Here is a 17,094-nt window from a genome sequence, read left to right as displayed (position 1 = left end):
GGAAGCGCTCCCGCCGCGGGAGGGGGGCACTCCGGGCGGGAGCGGGGCTGCCGGCTCTGGAACCTTCTGCCCACCCCTCCCCTCTCGTTCTCTCCCGCCCTCTCCCTTTCCACCTCTGCCCAGCCTGCCTGCCGAGAAGCTGGTCGCGGCTTGTACAGCCGGCTTGAGTTTCTTGGAGAAAGAGTTTGACTTAAAGGGACAAATCTGCTGTGAGTTTGAAACAGCTCAACTTCTGTGACCTGCTGCTGCGTCCCCTCCAGCATGCTTGTGTCTGTGTGACAAGAGTCTCACATAAGAGTTCAGTTTCTGCAAGAAACACTGGTTTTATTCAACATAAAACAATCCATATCTGTATTTGTATTTAGGCTCCTAAACTCTTTGGTGCAGAAAATGAGACACTTAGGAATCTTTTGTGCTGTTAACAAGTCTGTGTTCCTGCTATCTTCCATCCATCAGACCCCAAGCCTCCTGTGTTTGTGTCTGGAGGATTCCCTTCTGCACAGCTCTCTTAGCCTCTTAGCCATCCTCCTTGTTGTGCTGGCTGTCAGTCTGAAAAAGCATGCTATAATTTGCCCCACAAGTTAAAAAAAAAAAACAAAAAACCCAACTGAAACCAACAAACAGAACTCCACCCTCAAATTTCCAAAGAAAAGGAAAAAGACTAGGACATTTCCTTTCCCCATGGAATGTGAACCTCTGCCCTGCCCCTGGGGATGTTTGTGTGCCTTGGCTTCCAGAGCTGGATTTAATGCCAGCAGCACAGCAGCAGGTAACCGTGCACACGCTGGAGGAGAAATCTTTCTAAGTCTCAGGAGATCCTTGCTGTGCTTTTCCTTGACAGCTAAAAGGATTTGTGCTGGCCTGTGAAGCAGACTTCATTCCTCAAGTGAAAACAGATAACACTGTTTGAGTTGATCCATAGCTGGAGAGAGCACATTGCACATACCTGCTCCATCACAGCTTGTAGGACATCATGGAGCAGCTTCACCACGGCTCTGAGAGGTTTTGGCCCATTCACTTGAGGGGTTCTCTCTTGCTTTATTTGGTTGGCAGAGTGCTTGCCTTGTTGGTACATATTTTCAGGGCTCCATACAGCTGTGTGGAAGATACACCAAAGATATGCTCATGTGATTCCCTGCTGATTCCAGTACCTGTAGCCAAGCTTCTCTGTGGGATGGTGCCCTTGAGAACTTGTTTGGTCACCAATGCTTGCTGCACAGTGCCAGGGATTCATTTGCTGGGTAATTTCCAGCCCCAAGGAGGAGAAAGCATGTCCCAGGCTGCAAAAATTCTTGGTCTTGAGAGTTTCTCATTCTCAGGGATGGGACAAAAGGGAGGGTATGTGATGGCTGGGGGGATTTAAGAATGTTTGAGAGAGGAGGATTATATCTTCTCTAGACTTCCTGCTATATAGGCTTCTAACTCCCTTATGCACCACTTGCCTTCTACATATCTAAGGCTCTAGGTGGACACTCAAGGTGCTGCTGAAACCATTTATATGTAAAATATTTCCTAATGTATCTGAATCCCATTTGCAAGACTGGACAAATGGATCATTTGCAGGGTCATACCTCGACTCACCTTGTCCCATGCCTACTTATGCCTTCTACCTGTGCTTCTCCATCCTTCCTCATCATTTTCTCCTTTCCTTTTATCCTTCCAGCCGTGGAGAATGCACCTCTCCAAGCCAGCAGCCTCTCAGAGCAGGAGGAGGAGGAGGACACCATCTGGGAGAAGATTGAGAGTGCCCGACACCAGCTGACCCGCTCCCTGAACCCGGCCAAGCTGACCCCGTACCTGCGCCAGTGCCGCGTCATAGACGAGCAGGATGAGGAGGAGGTGCTGAACTCCTGCCGATTCCCTTGCAAGAGCAACCAGACAGGTGGGAGAGGACACAAACTTGCACTTGGATGGGCCTGGTTTGGGGGGGATAACGTGGCTTTGACACAGAGTGGGTGCTGCACACACTGCGCTGCTCCCTCAGCTTTGTTGTTCTCTGAGGTGCTCTGTACCCAGGGCCTCGCCCTGCATGCACACAGAAGAGGGCAGCGCTCTCGCCTCATTCTCTCTCCTCTAGCCATTCACTTTTTTGGGGATGCAAGTAGAACTGATGGAGGTGCCGTTTTCATATCATGAAGTGAGGATACACAGTGTTCTCTCTGTTTTGCAGGGAATTCATCCTAGCTCTTTATCTGTTCTTCCAGGTTACCTGATGGACATCCTTCGGCGCCGTGGAAAGCGAGGCTACGAAGCCTTCCTGGAATCCTTGGAGTTTTACTACCCAGAGCACTACACACGGCTCACGGGGAGGGAACCAGCCCAGCGCTGCTCTATGATCCTGGGTAGGAGCAGGTGCTCTGTTCTCCCTTCAGCTGCTGCTTGCATGGGAAGGGCCAGAAAATTTTGTGCCAGTTCATGTGTCTGCTTAAAAACTGGGTTCATGCTGGTGGTGTGTGAGGAATCCTGACAGTTCTGTACTCTGGAACTGGTGGGGAGGGGGCCACGTAAACAGGTGTGACAGACTGTGGTGCCTGGGACAAGCAAGGGCTGAAAACTCTCAGGAGAACTTGTCACCTCTTGGTGGAAAACAGAGCACTGGGCAAATCTGTTTCTTGGGGTTACCCCTATTTCAGCAGCCAGGAACAGGTTCTTCTTTGTCTCTTCCCAGATGAGGAAGGCCCTGAGGGACTAACTCAGTTCCTGATGATGGAGGTGAAGAAGGTGAGGGCTCAGCGGAAAGAGCACCTGCTGAAGGAACACCAGCTCCAGGTGAAAAACCAGGCATTGGAGCAAGAGCAGGTCCGGCTGGAGCAGCAGCTGAAGGAGCTCCTGAAGGTGCAGGAGCGCTGCCAGCGGCTGAGAGAGGAGTGGGACTCCAACAGCGTGGAGCTGCTGAGGCTGAAGGATGAGAACTACATGATGGCCATGCGCTACGCTCAGCTCTGCGAGGAGAAGAACGTGGCCGTGCTGCGGAGCAGGGACCTGCAGCTGCTGGTGGGATCCTGGGGACGGAGCACAGGGGTGGGCAGTGGGATGTGGTGGGGCTCTGACGGCCCACAGATGTCTGCATGTGGTGGCTTGAGAGCGTGAAGGAGCTGATGGCACACAGGATGCATGATGGGGTTTCTGCCCTGCTCTTCGTGGAAATGTGCCCTGCAGAGAGGCTGAGGCATGGGCACAGGGCAGGAGACTCACCGTGCCTGGGGGCAGCTGGAGATACATCACCAGCTCCTGCCAAATGGTGTAGTTTTACTCCTCTGACTCTCTAGAGGAGAGACTCCTCTAGAGAGGAGTCTGACTCTCTAGAGGAGTCAGAAGCAGGGCTGATGCCTTCCCTGACATCCCTTGATGCTCAGCCTGTCTGCTGGCACCACAAGTGTGCTCCTGCCTGTGTTGCCTGCACTGCTCTCTGGGCAGCACAGGCAGGCAGCAAACAGCTCCACTCTGTCAAGCTGTGTGTTTGTATTTACTTTTTCCCCTTCAAGGGTTTGCGTCTTCATCTCTCTAGGGAGGCCAGTGGCTCTGAAGCCACTCACACTGGGTGTGTATGTGTGCTGCCTGGAGCTGCCCAGCCTGCCTTGCTGAGCTTAGGAGCCTTTTGGTTTAGACTCCATTCCCCCTGCCACGCCCCACCGCCTCCTCATGTCTCTCATGACGTTTGTAAGACTCATGCCCTGCATAGCTGCAGGAATTCGTGACACTGCACTCCAGCTGCCAGGCTCTCACCTCCTGCAAACATGCACCCATTTCCTGCCTGGACAAGGACAGCCCTGCCTTGAACCTATTAATAACCCCTGTTTTTAAGTGCTCTGCTGCCTCCTGGCATTCCCCCTACCAGTCTGGGCCTGGACCTCTCACAGAGCCTTGTGATTTCCTTTCAGACCTCATTCTGTTCTACCAGTGGCAGGATCCTCCCCTACCTTTTTTTTCTGTATTCCTGACAATGCCAGCTCCCATGAGCCTCTTTGGAGCAGGGAGGTGAATCACTTGAAGGTAACTGTGGGCTGAAGAAATCCCCCTGGAAGCAACGTCTCAGCTTGCCTTCCCCTCCTGACTCCTGGGTCCAGAAATGTCTGGTCCCCAAAAGTCATTGTAGGCCTTTTGGGCAGATTCACAGAAGTAGTTTAGTTCCTGAATCCCTCCTTAGCAATTTTGGCAGTGCTTCTTGATGGTTTTGATAGGCTTCTCCTGTCCCATTTCCTCTCAAAGCCTTATTTACCTGTGAAATTGGTTCTCTGATCAATCTTATCAGTCATTACAGGTTTGGGAGGACGTTTCTTATCCTTCAGTCACTGACCTCTGCTGCCTCCTGTGACATGTTGGTGGAGGAAAGTGGGACCAGGCCAGGGAATGATGATGCCCCTGTAGTACTCTGCAGCCTCCAGCAGCTTGAGCCTCAAACACCTCCCAGGCCAGAGGTGGCCTCCCACACTGAGTAACCTCCAGTGGATTTTGCTGGTGTGAATTTGTTTCTCAGCTGCTCTAGGAATCTTTGAGATACTCACAGCTGCTGGCCCTGGCAGCACACCAGAGGTCCCCCGTCCACCCACGGTCAAGGCCAGCTGCACTGTGGATGCCCCAGGGTAGCAAGAAAGTTGTTGCACCATGAGATGATCCTGAATGTGCTTATGCAAGTGCATCTTCCTCCTTTCCCTGAGGGAGAAGCTTTTGAGTGCAGCTGTGCTCTAACCTCAGCCCAGCAGTAGGATACTCCTTCACATGGTTGCCTGTGGTTGCCTCCCGTGCCTTACTTGCCTCCAGACCTGTTTTTTTCTCAGCACCTTCTCTGCTTTGCTCTCCTAGTAAGGCAGAGGTGCAGGGCCATGTGTGTCAGACTGTTTCTTTCCTGGGTTGCAGGTGGACCAGCTGAAATGCAAAGTGTCCAGCCTGGAGGAGGAGTGCAGCCTGCTGCGGAAACAGGCGTCGGCAGCGCCCCAGCGAGAGGCAGAGGAGCGGGGCCAGCCTGACACCGTGTCTGAGCTGTGGGCTGAGAACCAGCGGCTCACAGCATCGCTGCAGGAGCTGCAGGGCATGCTGCAGGTACCTGTCAGGGCAGGGCAGGCTCCAGGTCACCTCCTTTCCTGGGCCATCTCCAGTGCTGTTTACATAGCCACTGGAAAGATGGGGAAATTGTTGGTTTGGGCTGGCCTGTCCCATCCTTTGAGCATTTTGCTTGGCTGTGATGGCTGCCATTGTGTCCAGGTAGTGATGGGTGCTTTTTTCCAGCTCTGTAATTCTTGGTTGGGCTCACAAGTGTGACTTTGTGCCTTGGAGTGCACAGCAGATTGATGCTGGATGATGATGGCAGTTGTGCCAATCTGCCAGTCACTGCCCTGCTGTGTTGCTCCCTTGGTACTTGTGGTGCAGTGACAGTGCCCTCTTGCCTCTTAGAAACCCGGTGAGGGCCCAGTGCCAGGCTCTGAGCAGATCCTCCTGGACATCCTGGAGCATGACTGGAAGGAAGCCCAAGATGACCGGCAGGATCTCTGTCAGAAACTCAACTCCCTGCAGAATGAGCTGCAGTGGGCCGAAGAGCTGAGGGATAAGGTAGAGCATTCATCACTGCCTCTGTCCCTGCAAGCAGGGCCTGAAGGAGAGGGGAGGCATGCTGTAAGGCAGTTGCTTTCAGGAAAGCTAATGCTCATTGCTTGCTGTTACCAGTACCTCCAGGAGGTGGAAGATCTGCAGCTGAAATACCGAACGCTGCAGAAGGACTGTGATCTCTACAAGCATCGCATGAACACAGTGCTGCTGCAGCTGGACGAGATCGAAAAAGAGCGGGACCAGGTAAATTGCTTGTGACTGCCCAGCAAGAACAGGGCTCTCCTTCCCCAGTGGGTCTCATGCAGCCATGCCAGGGTGGGAGGTGTGGATCAGCAGTGCGGTTCTGTGTCTTTTCTTGCTCTCTGGCTCCTTGCAGGCCATCCAGAGCCGTGATGGAGTGCAGCTGCAATACTCCCAGAGCCTGATTGAGAAGGACCAGTACCGCAAACGAGTGCGGGCCCTGGAGGAGGAGCGGGATGAGCTCCTAAGCAAGCTGAGCCAGGCGGAAGGGCTGAACAGCACGCTGGAGGCACAGCTGCAGCGCTGCCAAGGCAGCCGCAGCCTCAGCAAGGTGAGGGTGCCTAGAAGGAAGGAGAAAGAGGGAAGGCAAAGGGGTCAGGACTGATTTCTGGAGCATGCAAACAGAATGATGGAGTCCCTTCTCTCCCAGATGTGCAGCTCTTCCTACTCCCTCTGCTCCAACCTCAGCAGCACCTGGAGCCTCATAGACAGTCCTGCAAATGGACTCATGGATACCCTGGGGACTTCTGTTACCCCGTTCCCAGGGGATTCAGCCATTCAGAGCATGGTGAGTGCTTGACCAAGTGAGGCTGGCCTTCAGCTGAGGTAGTGGAGGCACTGCTCAGGAAGGGCATACAGGCATTGGAGTGGCTTCATCGTGAGGCTGTGACTTGGTGTGGGGTCGTGTGTTAGGCGTGAGCAGATCTCAGATGCGAAGCTCTCAGTCTCTAACAAACTGGCCAATGCTGCCCTAAAATGTGTGAAAACCCTTCATTCCATATGACACCCTAGAAACCAACAGCCTCATGTAAGATGCTATCCTCCCTAAAATGCTGTTTAATCTATGCATGCTGGAGGAGAAATCCAGACTCTTTTGAACCCTATAACAGTATTGTGTTGTTTTTAAGGGAGTCAGGTTATTTCCTTTGACTCCTTGAACTGTCATCCCAGAGCACCCTGAAATGGGCAGTGCCACAGGTTACTCAAACCTCTGGGTGTGTGGTGGCTAAAACAGAAATACAAGGACTAGGTTTGGGTAGTCTCTTCATCTGCTACTGCTCCCACAGCTTGTGCTTTGCAAAAAGATGGGGATGCAGTGTCATGGATCTCTAGCTGAGCTATCTGCTTGGGAAAACAAGTTGCCCCTGGGAGTTTGGAGGGATGTGGATTATCCCAAAGAGGGCTGTGGTAGCCAAGGAGCTGTTTGCTCCCTTGGCCTGAAGGGAGGGGAGAAGTGTTGCTGGGTGTTGGTGTTAGCAAGCCTGTCTCTCACTCTGCCCAAGGATGAGACTCCCGACAGCGAGAAGGATATCAACCGCCTTTCCACCTTCCCCTTCCCTCCCTGCATCGGCTCCATCCTCCGTCGGCAGCGGGAGGAGAGGTGCATGCCCCACAAAAGGTGATTGCTGAGGGCTGCTTGGCTCCTCTCTGGGGGTTCTGGGGTCCAGGAAGAGATGCCTGGCAGGCTTAGGGGAGAACCTGGAGTGGGAACTGAGTGGAAAGGCTGTCAGGAAGCTGTGTGGTGGCTCCAGGGGTGCTTGGGGGTGGTGGGGAAGTCTGTGGAGCTGAGATTGAGAATGGATGCAAACAGGCTTTGGAAAAGCTGCTACCTTACAGATCCATTTTGTGTCTCCTTTTTAGCTTGTCCTGTGGCTCCTTTAGCAGCATTGAAGATGGAACAGGTACAAGGCTTTCCCCAACAGGCTTAGCTAAAAAGGAGTGGGGGCTGTGGGGAGAGGGATTGGACAAGTGGCTCTCCCTCACACCTCTGGTTTGTTCAGCTCATTGCGAGGGCTCTGAACCTGTAGCATGGTACTATAGGCCCTCATATCCCCCCTGGGAAAAGCCTGGCTTTTCCTCTGCAGAGCTGGTAGCTGTTTGCATCAGCTCTGGTTGGCTCATGGAGAGCTGTTGAGGGGAGTAGGTAATAGAAGAGGGAAATACTTTTGCCCTGAGGTGTTACTGGATGCTCCCTTCACCTGCTACTACCTGTGTGATGGGCTGTAAGTCTCCTGGAGTGAAGAGGAGCATCCTGCATCCTGGTGCTGGCAGGTCCTGTGGTGGGTGCTGGTGGCTGATCTCTGGGCACATCCAGGTGGCCCAGGCTGCTGCTGCCTTCTGACCAAAATGCTGATGAAGGGAACAAAGATTTGCTTGTTCTCAGGAAACACGGGAAACCCTTTTTTTAAGGATGACCATTCAAAGCCTCCCTGCAGCCTCAGTTTCCCAGTCAGATGCTAGAAAATGGTCAGGAGAAGATGGCAGACCCTTGCCACCCCCAGAACATGAGCTCCCTGTAGCATTAGCACAGGTAAAGTGCTCCCTCTCCCTTTTGCTCTTTCCTAGGCAGCAGTTTTCCTGGCACCTTTCTGGGGGCCTTCTCCTCTTCTTCCAGCAGCACCTACAGCAGAGTGAAGTCGGAGATCTGCTTGTCCACGCTTTCCAGCCGCAAGGAGGTCACCAGGAGGTGACTGCTGCTCTCTGAGCTGGGCACTCTGTGGGGGTGCTTGAATGGGGCATTTTGTGGGGCCAGGGACCACACTTGGGAGACCCTTCCTTTCCGCCCCTCCCTTGCAGTTGCAGACCCTTTCTTGCTAGTGGGAGAGGAGAGAAATGAAGATCCTACAGTCCTGGCTTCCTAGCAGGACTTCAATTTTTTTCACCATCCTATTGGTTATGGCAGGGGTGGAGATGTTGCTCTGGGCTGGACATGCAAGTGTCTAGGTAGGGAAGGACTGTGTGGGAGCCCAGCTTGGCTTTGGTGGTGGGGCTGGTGGGATAGAAGGGGCTGTGGGGCTTTGTCAGCTCTGTGTGCCCTGGTGAGTCACGAGCTCTGTGCTGCTGTAGCTGGACACAAGGCCTGGGGGACTGCCTCTTAGAAAAGGCAGTAAAACTCAGTTGCCAGACTTGGCATTTCTCCTTGCCAGGTCACTGGTGGTGCAGCTCACTAGCGTGGGTCATCCCAGCCACCCCTCACCCCGGGAGAAGAGGCTCGGAGCAGACATCTCCATCCTTGGAGGCAACAGGACAGGAATTTATGTCCAGTGGGTCAAGCCGGGCTCACAGGCTGAAAAAGCAGGACTCAGGGAAGGGTGCCGGCTCCTTGAGGTGAGTCTGGGAATGGGCTCCTTTTGTGGGTTTGCAAAGCACCTGAGATGATGCAAGGAGTGCAGCGTGATCCCCAGTGCAAGATGACCTCTCCCCAGCTTGAAGTCCACCTCCATTTCTTTTATTTTCCAGGGCTGCTCCCTGTCTAGAGCTTTACACGGCACAGACACCCACCCAGGTCTCATGGTACTTGAGTGTACCTGTGCATGTAAAAATGCCAAGACCTTCTGAAACCCTTCCTTGAGCTGTGGGAAGGGAGAAACAAAAATGAGTCACACAATTAAGATGCCAGTACAGCTTTGTGTCCCTCACCTTTGTGTCTGTCACCTTGTGGCTTTTCAGAGCAGTTTGCATCCTGCATCCTGCACATGCCCATTGCAAACCAATCAATTCTGGAGCAAGATTTCTCAGGCCTTGGTGACCCTCCTGAGTTACAGAGAATAATTGCTCTGAAGAAGGCTCCTGGAAGGAGGGAAGGGCATTTGTTTCGCCAAGAATGACACCACTTGAAATACAGCTGCACTACTTGAATTAATATCCCACCTGTAGCTGAAAACAAGCCAGTGCTCCTGCTCCCACACACGTTCATGCACACACACATTTCCTTTCACGACAGCCCACCATCCAGACTGGGTGATGGCTGGCAGCAGGTATTTCAGAGGCAGAGGAGAGACCCAGAGGCAGACTGAGGATGCCAGGTCCTCAGATACAGTTTTTCCCAGACCTGCCTCACTCTGTAAAACCTTTTGTATAACCCTGATGGGGGAGGGAGCCTGGTGGGGGGGGCGTACTCTTCCAGCCCTTAGGTCTAATGGAATCGGGTCCTTGCTAGCTGAGGGTGCCATCGCTGAAGGAAGAGGTGCTTTCTCTGGAGAACTGCACACGGGAGGTTGCCTACCTGAGCCTGCTGCACTGGGATGAGCCATCTAGTCTCATCTTTCAGCTTGACCTAGAAGGTAAGGTGCTGGCAGCTAGGTTGCCTTCGAACCTGAGCTCTCTGCCTCCCTTTTTAGACCTTCCAACCAAACCTGGAGATTAATCTCAGTTATTCTCTCTCCTCTCCTGTTTGGTCCTAGGCCACCATGTCAGACACAGGGGTTGGCCATAGCTCCAGTAGCTTTCCCTCTCGGGTGTGACTTGTGCATCCTCTGAGTTACGGGACAGAGGTACAGACCTTCTGTCTGTTTGCCTCCTCTGCACCCCAACCCCAATCCAGAACGTCACAACTGTGCTGGGGACTTGGCTTTCTTACTGGTGACTGTTGTCTGCTGTGTCCCCACCTGTGTGGTGCCCTGTGTTCTATGCTCCAGGATATCAGCCTCTGCGGGTAGCCCTGGAGGAAGGGAAGAAGTTTTCTGGGGACTCGTTCTACGTGCGCACCAACGTGTCGCTCCTGGAGCCGTCGGACCCGTACGTGCTGTGCGTGAGATGTCGGGAGATCCTGCACGTCACGGACACCATGCACAGGGGCCGCCTGGAGTGGTACTGCTCCCGCGTCGACCCCCTGACCCTGCGGGACCTGGACAAGGGCACCGTGCCCAACTACAGCAGGTAACCAGCACGAGGAGGGACGCAGGGCTGCCTGCCCCTTGTCTGTGCTGGCCGTCCCCTAGCGGTCCTGGGGCTGCAGACTGGCCTCTCGGTGGTGTAGGATGACCAAGTCTTGTTCAGGGACCAGCATGGTGTTTGGGAGCCTTTGAGGAACTGGGAGGTTGAGTGAGGGCTTTGATATGCCTATGCTTCAGCGGGTCTGTGGGATTGGTGAAGAGTATCCCTGCAGGCTATGGTCCCTGGGGCTTCTGGAGTTGCTTGAGTGCAAGCTCTCTGTCTTTTCAGGGCTCATCAGCTTTTGAAGATCCAGGAGAAGCGCCAGATGCCTGGGCAGCAGAGAGGTCACAGAAATACTGTAAGCCAAAGAAGAGGGTGATGAGAGCTGTGGTGTGTGCCCATGGCCTCTCACCACCTCAGAGACAATCTGCCCCACTCTGTTGGTAAACCAACTTGTATAGAGGTGGCAGATGGGTTAGCAAACAAAGCTTTTAGGCCACGCAGTGTTACTGCTCTGTGACTGCTTTTCTACCACTTCCCCACTTCCCAGACTGAACCTAATGGATGGCAGTCCTAATCCCTTGCTTTTTGTAAGGGGGCTCCATCCTTTTTGCCAGAAGATGTTCTGCAGCCAGTTCTTCATGTGTGTGAAGAGGGTAGTGCTCTCAGCCTAATTGCCCTCACTTTCTCCTCAGCTAAAGAAACGGGCCTTGGGCCAACTGCGCTTGGTAAAATCCAAACAGAAGAGCCCAGAAAAGCCTTCCCAGCAGCTGTGGCTGGACCCCTGCTCAGGTGAGCCCTGTGCCTGCCCTGTCAGCCTTGGAGACCCAGTTGTCCCCTGGACATCCAACTTTTTGTGGAGAATAAACTGCTGTGTAACTCAAGGGAGTCCCAGAAAATGGGCAGGGTGTCTGCATCCAGGGTATCTGTCCATGAGTGAGTGTTGTAACCAGGGTAGGGTCTCTCCTGGGACATAAGATGGTTTGGTAGGTACCTCCGTGATTCAGGATGAGAAGGTGGTACAGAACGATGGGAGGGTCTGTAGGCTGTCCTGGTCTCCTGTGTTCTCACCTTTGCCTTTCTCTTTTCAACGCTGTCTTCCAGACCCAGACACGACCCTGAAGCCTTACAGCCTGGTGCGCCCTGTGGTGGTCAAGACACCCCGTCCTGTGGTGCTGTTGCCAAGCTGCATTGCACCTCGGCTCATCAGGAACCTGCTGGACCTGCCCACCTCTCGCCTGGACTTCCACGTGTGCCCAGCAGGTAGGCAGCAACACGTGGCTGCTCAGTCCATTTCAGTGAAGAGCTGCTCTTTCCTTGGAAGGTTGAGTTGTGGTCTCATCGGAGTCTTGAAAAGCCCATGAGATCTCTCTTCAGAGGGTACGTGTGGGAATCTCTGAGTCTTCCCACGTAATGCCTGTTGACATGTCACTTCATTGGGCTGAGTGTCTGCAAGATGTTCCCCTGCTGTTTTTAACTGTGTCCTATCCCTTTGGCCCACTGGGAAGCCAGCCCTCCCTTCTGGTCACCTGACGTGGGGTTCTTCTCTCTTCCCTTGAGTGGTGTAGCATTGCCTTGCTGCTCTGGGTGGCTCTTCCCAGAGATGAAAACCCTGGCTGATGTGGGATCTGCAGGTTGACTTCATGCCAGCTCTTCCTGCCCAGGAATGGGAGGATCCAACCTTAGAGCTGTTATCCCCCTCCTTTTGCCAGGAGATGTGATGCTGACACACGGCTGAAGAGGCTGCTGGGGAAAGGGCATTTCTCCCATAGGGAATGTTCAGAGAGGACATTTCCCTCTTTCCTCCTTCCTCCTCACTTCTCCAGTGCTCTCTTTTCCTGGTGTTTAGAGTTCTCCCTTTGCCAACTGCAGGACTGAAAAATGAGTTGGTTTATTTGTTTGCGGGGTAATGATGGAGGTAGTGAAAAATCTCTGGTTTGCTGAAGGATGGCTCTGAAAATTCTGTCTGCTGGGCTTCTTAGCTGAGTGACTTGGCCATATATCCTGTCCTGCTGAGCCCTCTGCATGGTTCCCCTCACACTGCACAGGGGACCTGCTTCCAAGCTTTTACTGTGATTGGGAACTTACACTGAGGGCAAAAACTCCATTGTCCCCTGCTAGTTTTGCTGGCTGCGAGGGAAGGAAGATAATCCATGAGCCCCAAGCCATTTCTCTTTTCTTTGTTGCCTGTATTGTGTTTTGATCTTGCAGGAGAGTCTGCTGCCTGCAAAGGAAACATGGCTTTGCAGGATCCAGGTCTGCCTGGGAGGTACTGCATCACCAGGCAGAGGATGCCCAGCCAGCCTGGAACCTGGGATAACTGGAACATGCTCTGGACCCAGTTCCAAACATGCCTTCTGCTAAAAATATTGCTTTATTTCCATCTTAGGGACAAGCAGCTCCTAAAAGCCTTTTTATGATGCCTCCTCATGTTTCTGTGGCAGTGTGGGCAGCTGCCTAGGGCAGCATGGTGGGCAGGTAAAGCCTGGCTCCTGCCTCAGCCACACTGGGATGCAGGGTCTGTGGCTCCCAAGCCAGGTCTGGGTGTGTGTGTGGTGTCAGCCTCCTTTGGGAGTTACCAGGGGCACCTGGCTCTCCTTGCTTTGACCATTGCTGCATCCAGCTCTGCCCCCCAGTTCTCTGTCCCAGCATCACCTCTCAGGCTGCTTTCCTGGTGCTGGCTGCTGCGTGCTGTCCTGCCTCTGAGCAGGCTGCCACCGGCAAGAGGAGGTTCAGCTCATCCCCATTTTCCTCCCACTCTCCCAGCATACACCCACTCCTCTTGCTCCCCCAGCTGTGGTGCTCACTTACAGGAACTGTCTATAAGCCTGTGTAGCACTCAAACCCTGCAGAAAACCTATGTGGCAGGATAAAGTGGTTATTTTTCTGCCACGCTCCGTTAGGGAGGGATTGGGACAGGGTAGCAGTGGGTGGATAATGTCTGTAAGCCAGCTTAGGCTGCTGTGATACAACACAAGGTGTTGCTCTTGCCATGCAAGGTGTCTTCAGCTGTGATATCTCGCTTGTTGCCTCCCAGAAAGCTGCAGGAGATCCATGCCCAAAGTGTGATGCTGTATAATTAGTGTTGCTCTCTAGAATCTGTAAACACTGAACTTGATAAGCACCAGTGCATCAGCCAACGTGTGGGATCTGAGGTAGAAAGTCCGTGCAGGAGGGAGAAGAGGCTGACATCTCTCTCTCTCTATTTCCTCTTGGCTTGCAGAGAAGCTGGCAGGAGGAGATCCCAGCACAACCCACGCTCAGGAGCACCCTGTGCCTAGAACTGCCCCCCAGGACCAGAGGGAGAGCGGGCAAATCCACATGATCCGGGAGGCAATGGAGAAGGTGCTGAGGCCTGGGGAGAAAGGGCCAGGATGGGGCAGCTCATTCACACTGGAGGAGAGGAGGGGGCAGCTGAGTGGGAGAAGAGGGAGAGTGGTGTGGTGATAGAAAAGGAGCTGCTTGCTTGGGGGTTGTGTAATTTGGAGAGTGTTTCAGGTCAAGGTGCTGTGGAGTTGTGGAGCAGCAGATATGGACATTTCCCTGAGTCTCTGATAAGCTCAGATAAAATAAATGGGAAATGGGGATTTGTGGGGGAGGCAGTGGGACATGCCATACTCAGAAGTGACCTCCCTGCTCTCACATTCCTCATGTTCACCAAGTGGCAACAGCTCTGCTCAGGGCAGAAATGTGAGGCTGTGGGTGACAGAGATGACAAAGAGGATGTGAAGATGAGTTGTGGCTGAGAGAGGGGTCCAGTGAGCTCTTGGGTTGGATTGGCAGTGATGGAGTGGGTGACCCTGCTCTTTAATTCTCCCCTTTTCTATTGGCGCTGTCCATAAATCTCACTTTTAATGGAATTAGTATTGGAAAAGCAATGATATTGCACAGTATGGGGTTTGATTTAATGTAACTGTCAGGGGCCAGGGTTATTTTTTCTCCATTTAAATCAGTAAATCTATTCAATTTCCTTTCCAGAATAAACACTGCCTGCTAGAGCTGGGAGTTGACGGTGTGAGGGATCTAATTAAAAGTGAAATATACCCCATCGTTATCCATGTCGAGGTCACTGAGAAGAACGTTAGAGGACTCAGGTGAGGAGAGAGCGTGGCATGGATGGAGGGTGGCACGGGAGGAGAGAGAAGCCCTGGTCTCTGATCAGAGACAGGACAAGGATCAGGCAAGAGCACTGGATGTGTGTGCTAGGCTCGGTGCTGAGGGGAGCAATTCCATTCTGTGTGAGCACATTCCTGGGTGGTTTTGCCACCCCACCTCTTTATGCCAAGGGTGACATTTGTTCCTGTTTCCCTAGGAGCTTGCTGGGGAAGGCGGGCCAGCGGGACTCAGAGGTGCTGAAGATGTGCCGCACTGTGGAGCGGGCTCTCCACACCCTGCCCTGCTCCTGGGCCCGGGTGGAGCCCCACGCCTGGAGCCACGCCCAGGAGCTGCCCAAGGTGGTTCGTGGCTGCATCTTCCAGGAGCAAACCCGCCCGCTGTGGATTGAGGAGGGCGAGGACTGAGTGGGAGGGTAGCAGAGTGGCTCCTGCCACCTACTGTCCCCAAGAGCTGCTCTCAGAGGTCCCTGCCTTCCCAAGCCCCTCCAGGTAGCGTGTTCTTCCTCCCTGAGGGGATGCTGGTAGCTAAGGCCCCCAGGGTAGCCTTTCTCCCCCCTTAAGGGCCACCAACAGCCAGGAAGTAACAGATAACAGTGCCTCCCCTGTCTGAGCTTTCTGTATTTCATTGGAAAGGCATCTTCCACCGCCACGGTAGAAACCACGCCTCTGGGCTGTTCCCTGTCACCTTGGGCTGCCCTCCTACGTGGTCAGACTGACAGACAGGGAACATAGGGGAACTGTGTGGGATCAGGCTGCCTAGGAGCATTCCTCACACACATTTCAAGCTCCTGAGCTCTTCTCCCTTTACCACCGTCTCCCCTGCCTGGTGGCACTGTGTGCTCTGGGTCCTCTCTTCCCATCTACCTCGCCTCTGGCCCCAAGGCACAGGGAGCATGGCTCATACACCTGTGACCCACTGCGGCTGGAGTGACATTCAGGTTGCAACAAACCCTCGTTTTACAGGAGCTGTACTCTTTATTGCTTGTAAATTATTAATGGAGCCTTTCATTGGCAAACCGCCTGTAAAGGAGAATTAAATACCATTCATAATGGGAATGGGTGGCAGGCTGCGGGCTTGTGTGTTACTGGGAAGGTGTGGGTGAAGCACAATGGGATATTTTTCTCCTCCTTTAGGTGACACCCAACTGCCCAGCCCTCTAGGGGAAGGAGGGAGCTCTTGTAGGGCAGCAAGAAGTGCGGGGAGAGGACAGGCTATGTGTGCCACAAAGTCCCCTCCTTTTTCTACTTGGCCTCTGGTTTTCAGTCCCTTGCTCTCCCCAGCACTGATGTTGGTCAGAGTGCTTTAGGAAAGTCAGGGAAAAGCTCACTTGAGTGTTGAATTGTGTCTGGCTGGGGTCCTTAGAGCTTTGCATCCCTCCATGCCCTGGTTGGCATGTTGTGACAAGCCAGCTACCTCAGCCTCCTGGAGGGCAGCAAGGAGACTGAGCCCAGCCATGCTGCTGGGAGAAAGGGGGACAGTGTCCCTGCAAGGTGGGGTTCTCACCCTGACATGGGGCCAGAGTGGGTTCAGACTCTGGCAGGGGGAAGATGGAGGCTTTGGGTAGCCACAGCAGTGCTCACTTAAACTGTATGGTCCCAAATCCTGTTATGCAGCCTCCATTAGCAGATGCCATGGGAAAGGGATGCCAGGATACCCACGCTGTGGAGAGGTGGTGGTTGTGGTGGTAGGTGGTTTTTCCTGAGGCATGCCAGAGGAAAATAAAGTCTGTGGCTCTGGGAGGCTTGGGGCTCTTGGGGCATGAGGTCAGGCAGAGTCTGCTGATGCTGGGGTCAGTGGGAGAAGATGGGCAGCCAGCACCAGAGTCAGGTCCCCTCTGTGTCCCCCTGCCCCTGTGGTTTGGCACTGCTGGTGCCATGCACTTGTGAAGCTCTGAGCAAAGATTAACTTGCTGATCTTCACGAGTCCCCTGCGAGGTGTTATTTCAGGCTCTAAACCAGTTGCCTGTGTCTTTTATGAGGACGAGAGTGAAGGGGGGAGGAAAGAAAATGAAGATTTTAACTTGCAGTCACTAAAATGTAGAGCAGAATCCTCTCTCTGCCCTGGAGCCATGCAACTCTTCTCTCAGGGAAGGGGGAGCTGGCATACACAGGGCTCCAGCTCCCAAGTGGCATCCACTCCAGGGGATGCAGCCTGAGCATTCCAGCACAGCCAGTCCCTGGGGAGGGTGCTTGCCCTGCAGGCAAACAAAGTGGGATTCTTGTTGAGCTGATGAGAAGACAAGTCCCAAAACAAGTTCCCATTCACCCTGTCATGGATTTGGAGATTGGAATTTGCATCTTTGCTGGGCAAAAGTAGCGCTTGAGTATTCAGGGAAAACACCGTGTGAGGCACTGTGACTCAGGGCTTCAGACTTGTCCCTGGGGGCACTGGCCTGTGGCCTGGGCTGAGGGGTGGGTTAAAAGCAGCCCCTGCACCTTGGGCAGTCCGGCTGTGCTCCCAGCTCAGCCCTTGCTGCCCTCCCAAAGAATCACATCCCCAGCACTTCCCTGGGCCATCAGTGCTCTCAGCCACGGGGAA

General features: G+C 53.6%; 1 protein-coding gene across 1 annotated transcript; it reads left to right on the top strand.

Moving 5' to 3' along the window:
* The first annotated feature begins 1,599 nt into the window (after positions 1–1,599).
* Positions 1,600–15,550, top strand: CARD10 (caspase recruitment domain family member 10). The gene is made up of 20 exons (XM_031057732.1): positions 1,600–1,882; positions 2,205–2,342; positions 2,669–2,994; positions 4,858–5,040; positions 5,392–5,547; positions 5,662–5,787; positions 5,921–6,115; positions 6,215–6,352; positions 7,068–7,183; positions 7,426–7,466; positions 8,131–8,251; positions 8,712–8,892; positions 9,725–9,848; positions 10,203–10,443; positions 10,729–10,798; positions 11,136–11,232; positions 11,545–11,703; positions 13,664–13,785; positions 14,419–14,534; positions 14,753–15,550. Exons 1-20 carry the CDS (start codon positions 1,600–1,602, stop codon positions 14,958–14,960), a joined length of 3,141 nt encoding a protein of 1,046 aa, XP_030913592.1. The 3' UTR covers positions 14,961–15,550.
* Positions 15,551–17,094: the final 1,544 nt, after the last annotated feature.

This window comes from Geospiza fortis, unplaced genomic scaffold (genome assembly GCF_000277835.1).
Source record: "Geospiza fortis unplaced genomic scaffold, GeoFor_1.0 scaffold173, whole genome shotgun sequence".
Taxonomy (NCBI): Eukaryota; Metazoa; Chordata; class Aves; order Passeriformes; family Thraupidae; genus Geospiza; species Geospiza fortis.
This window is presented reverse-complemented; position numbering and strand designations above follow the sequence as displayed.

Bases quoted from the DNA above. Each gene is read 5' to 3' on its own strand.
- CARD10 (XM_031057732.1), top strand. From the start codon at position 1,600: ATGCCTTCTACCTGTGCTTCTCCATCCTTCCTCATCATTTTCTCCTTT. The intron at 8,252-8,711 runs GTGACTGCTGCT...TCTCCTTGCCAG, and splicing joins CGCAAGGAGGTCACCAGGAG to GTCACTGGTGGTGCAGCTCA. The intron at 10,799-11,135 runs GTAAGCCAAAGA...CTTTCTCCTCAG, and splicing joins AGAGAGGTCACAGAAATACT to CTAAAGAAACGGGCCTTGGG.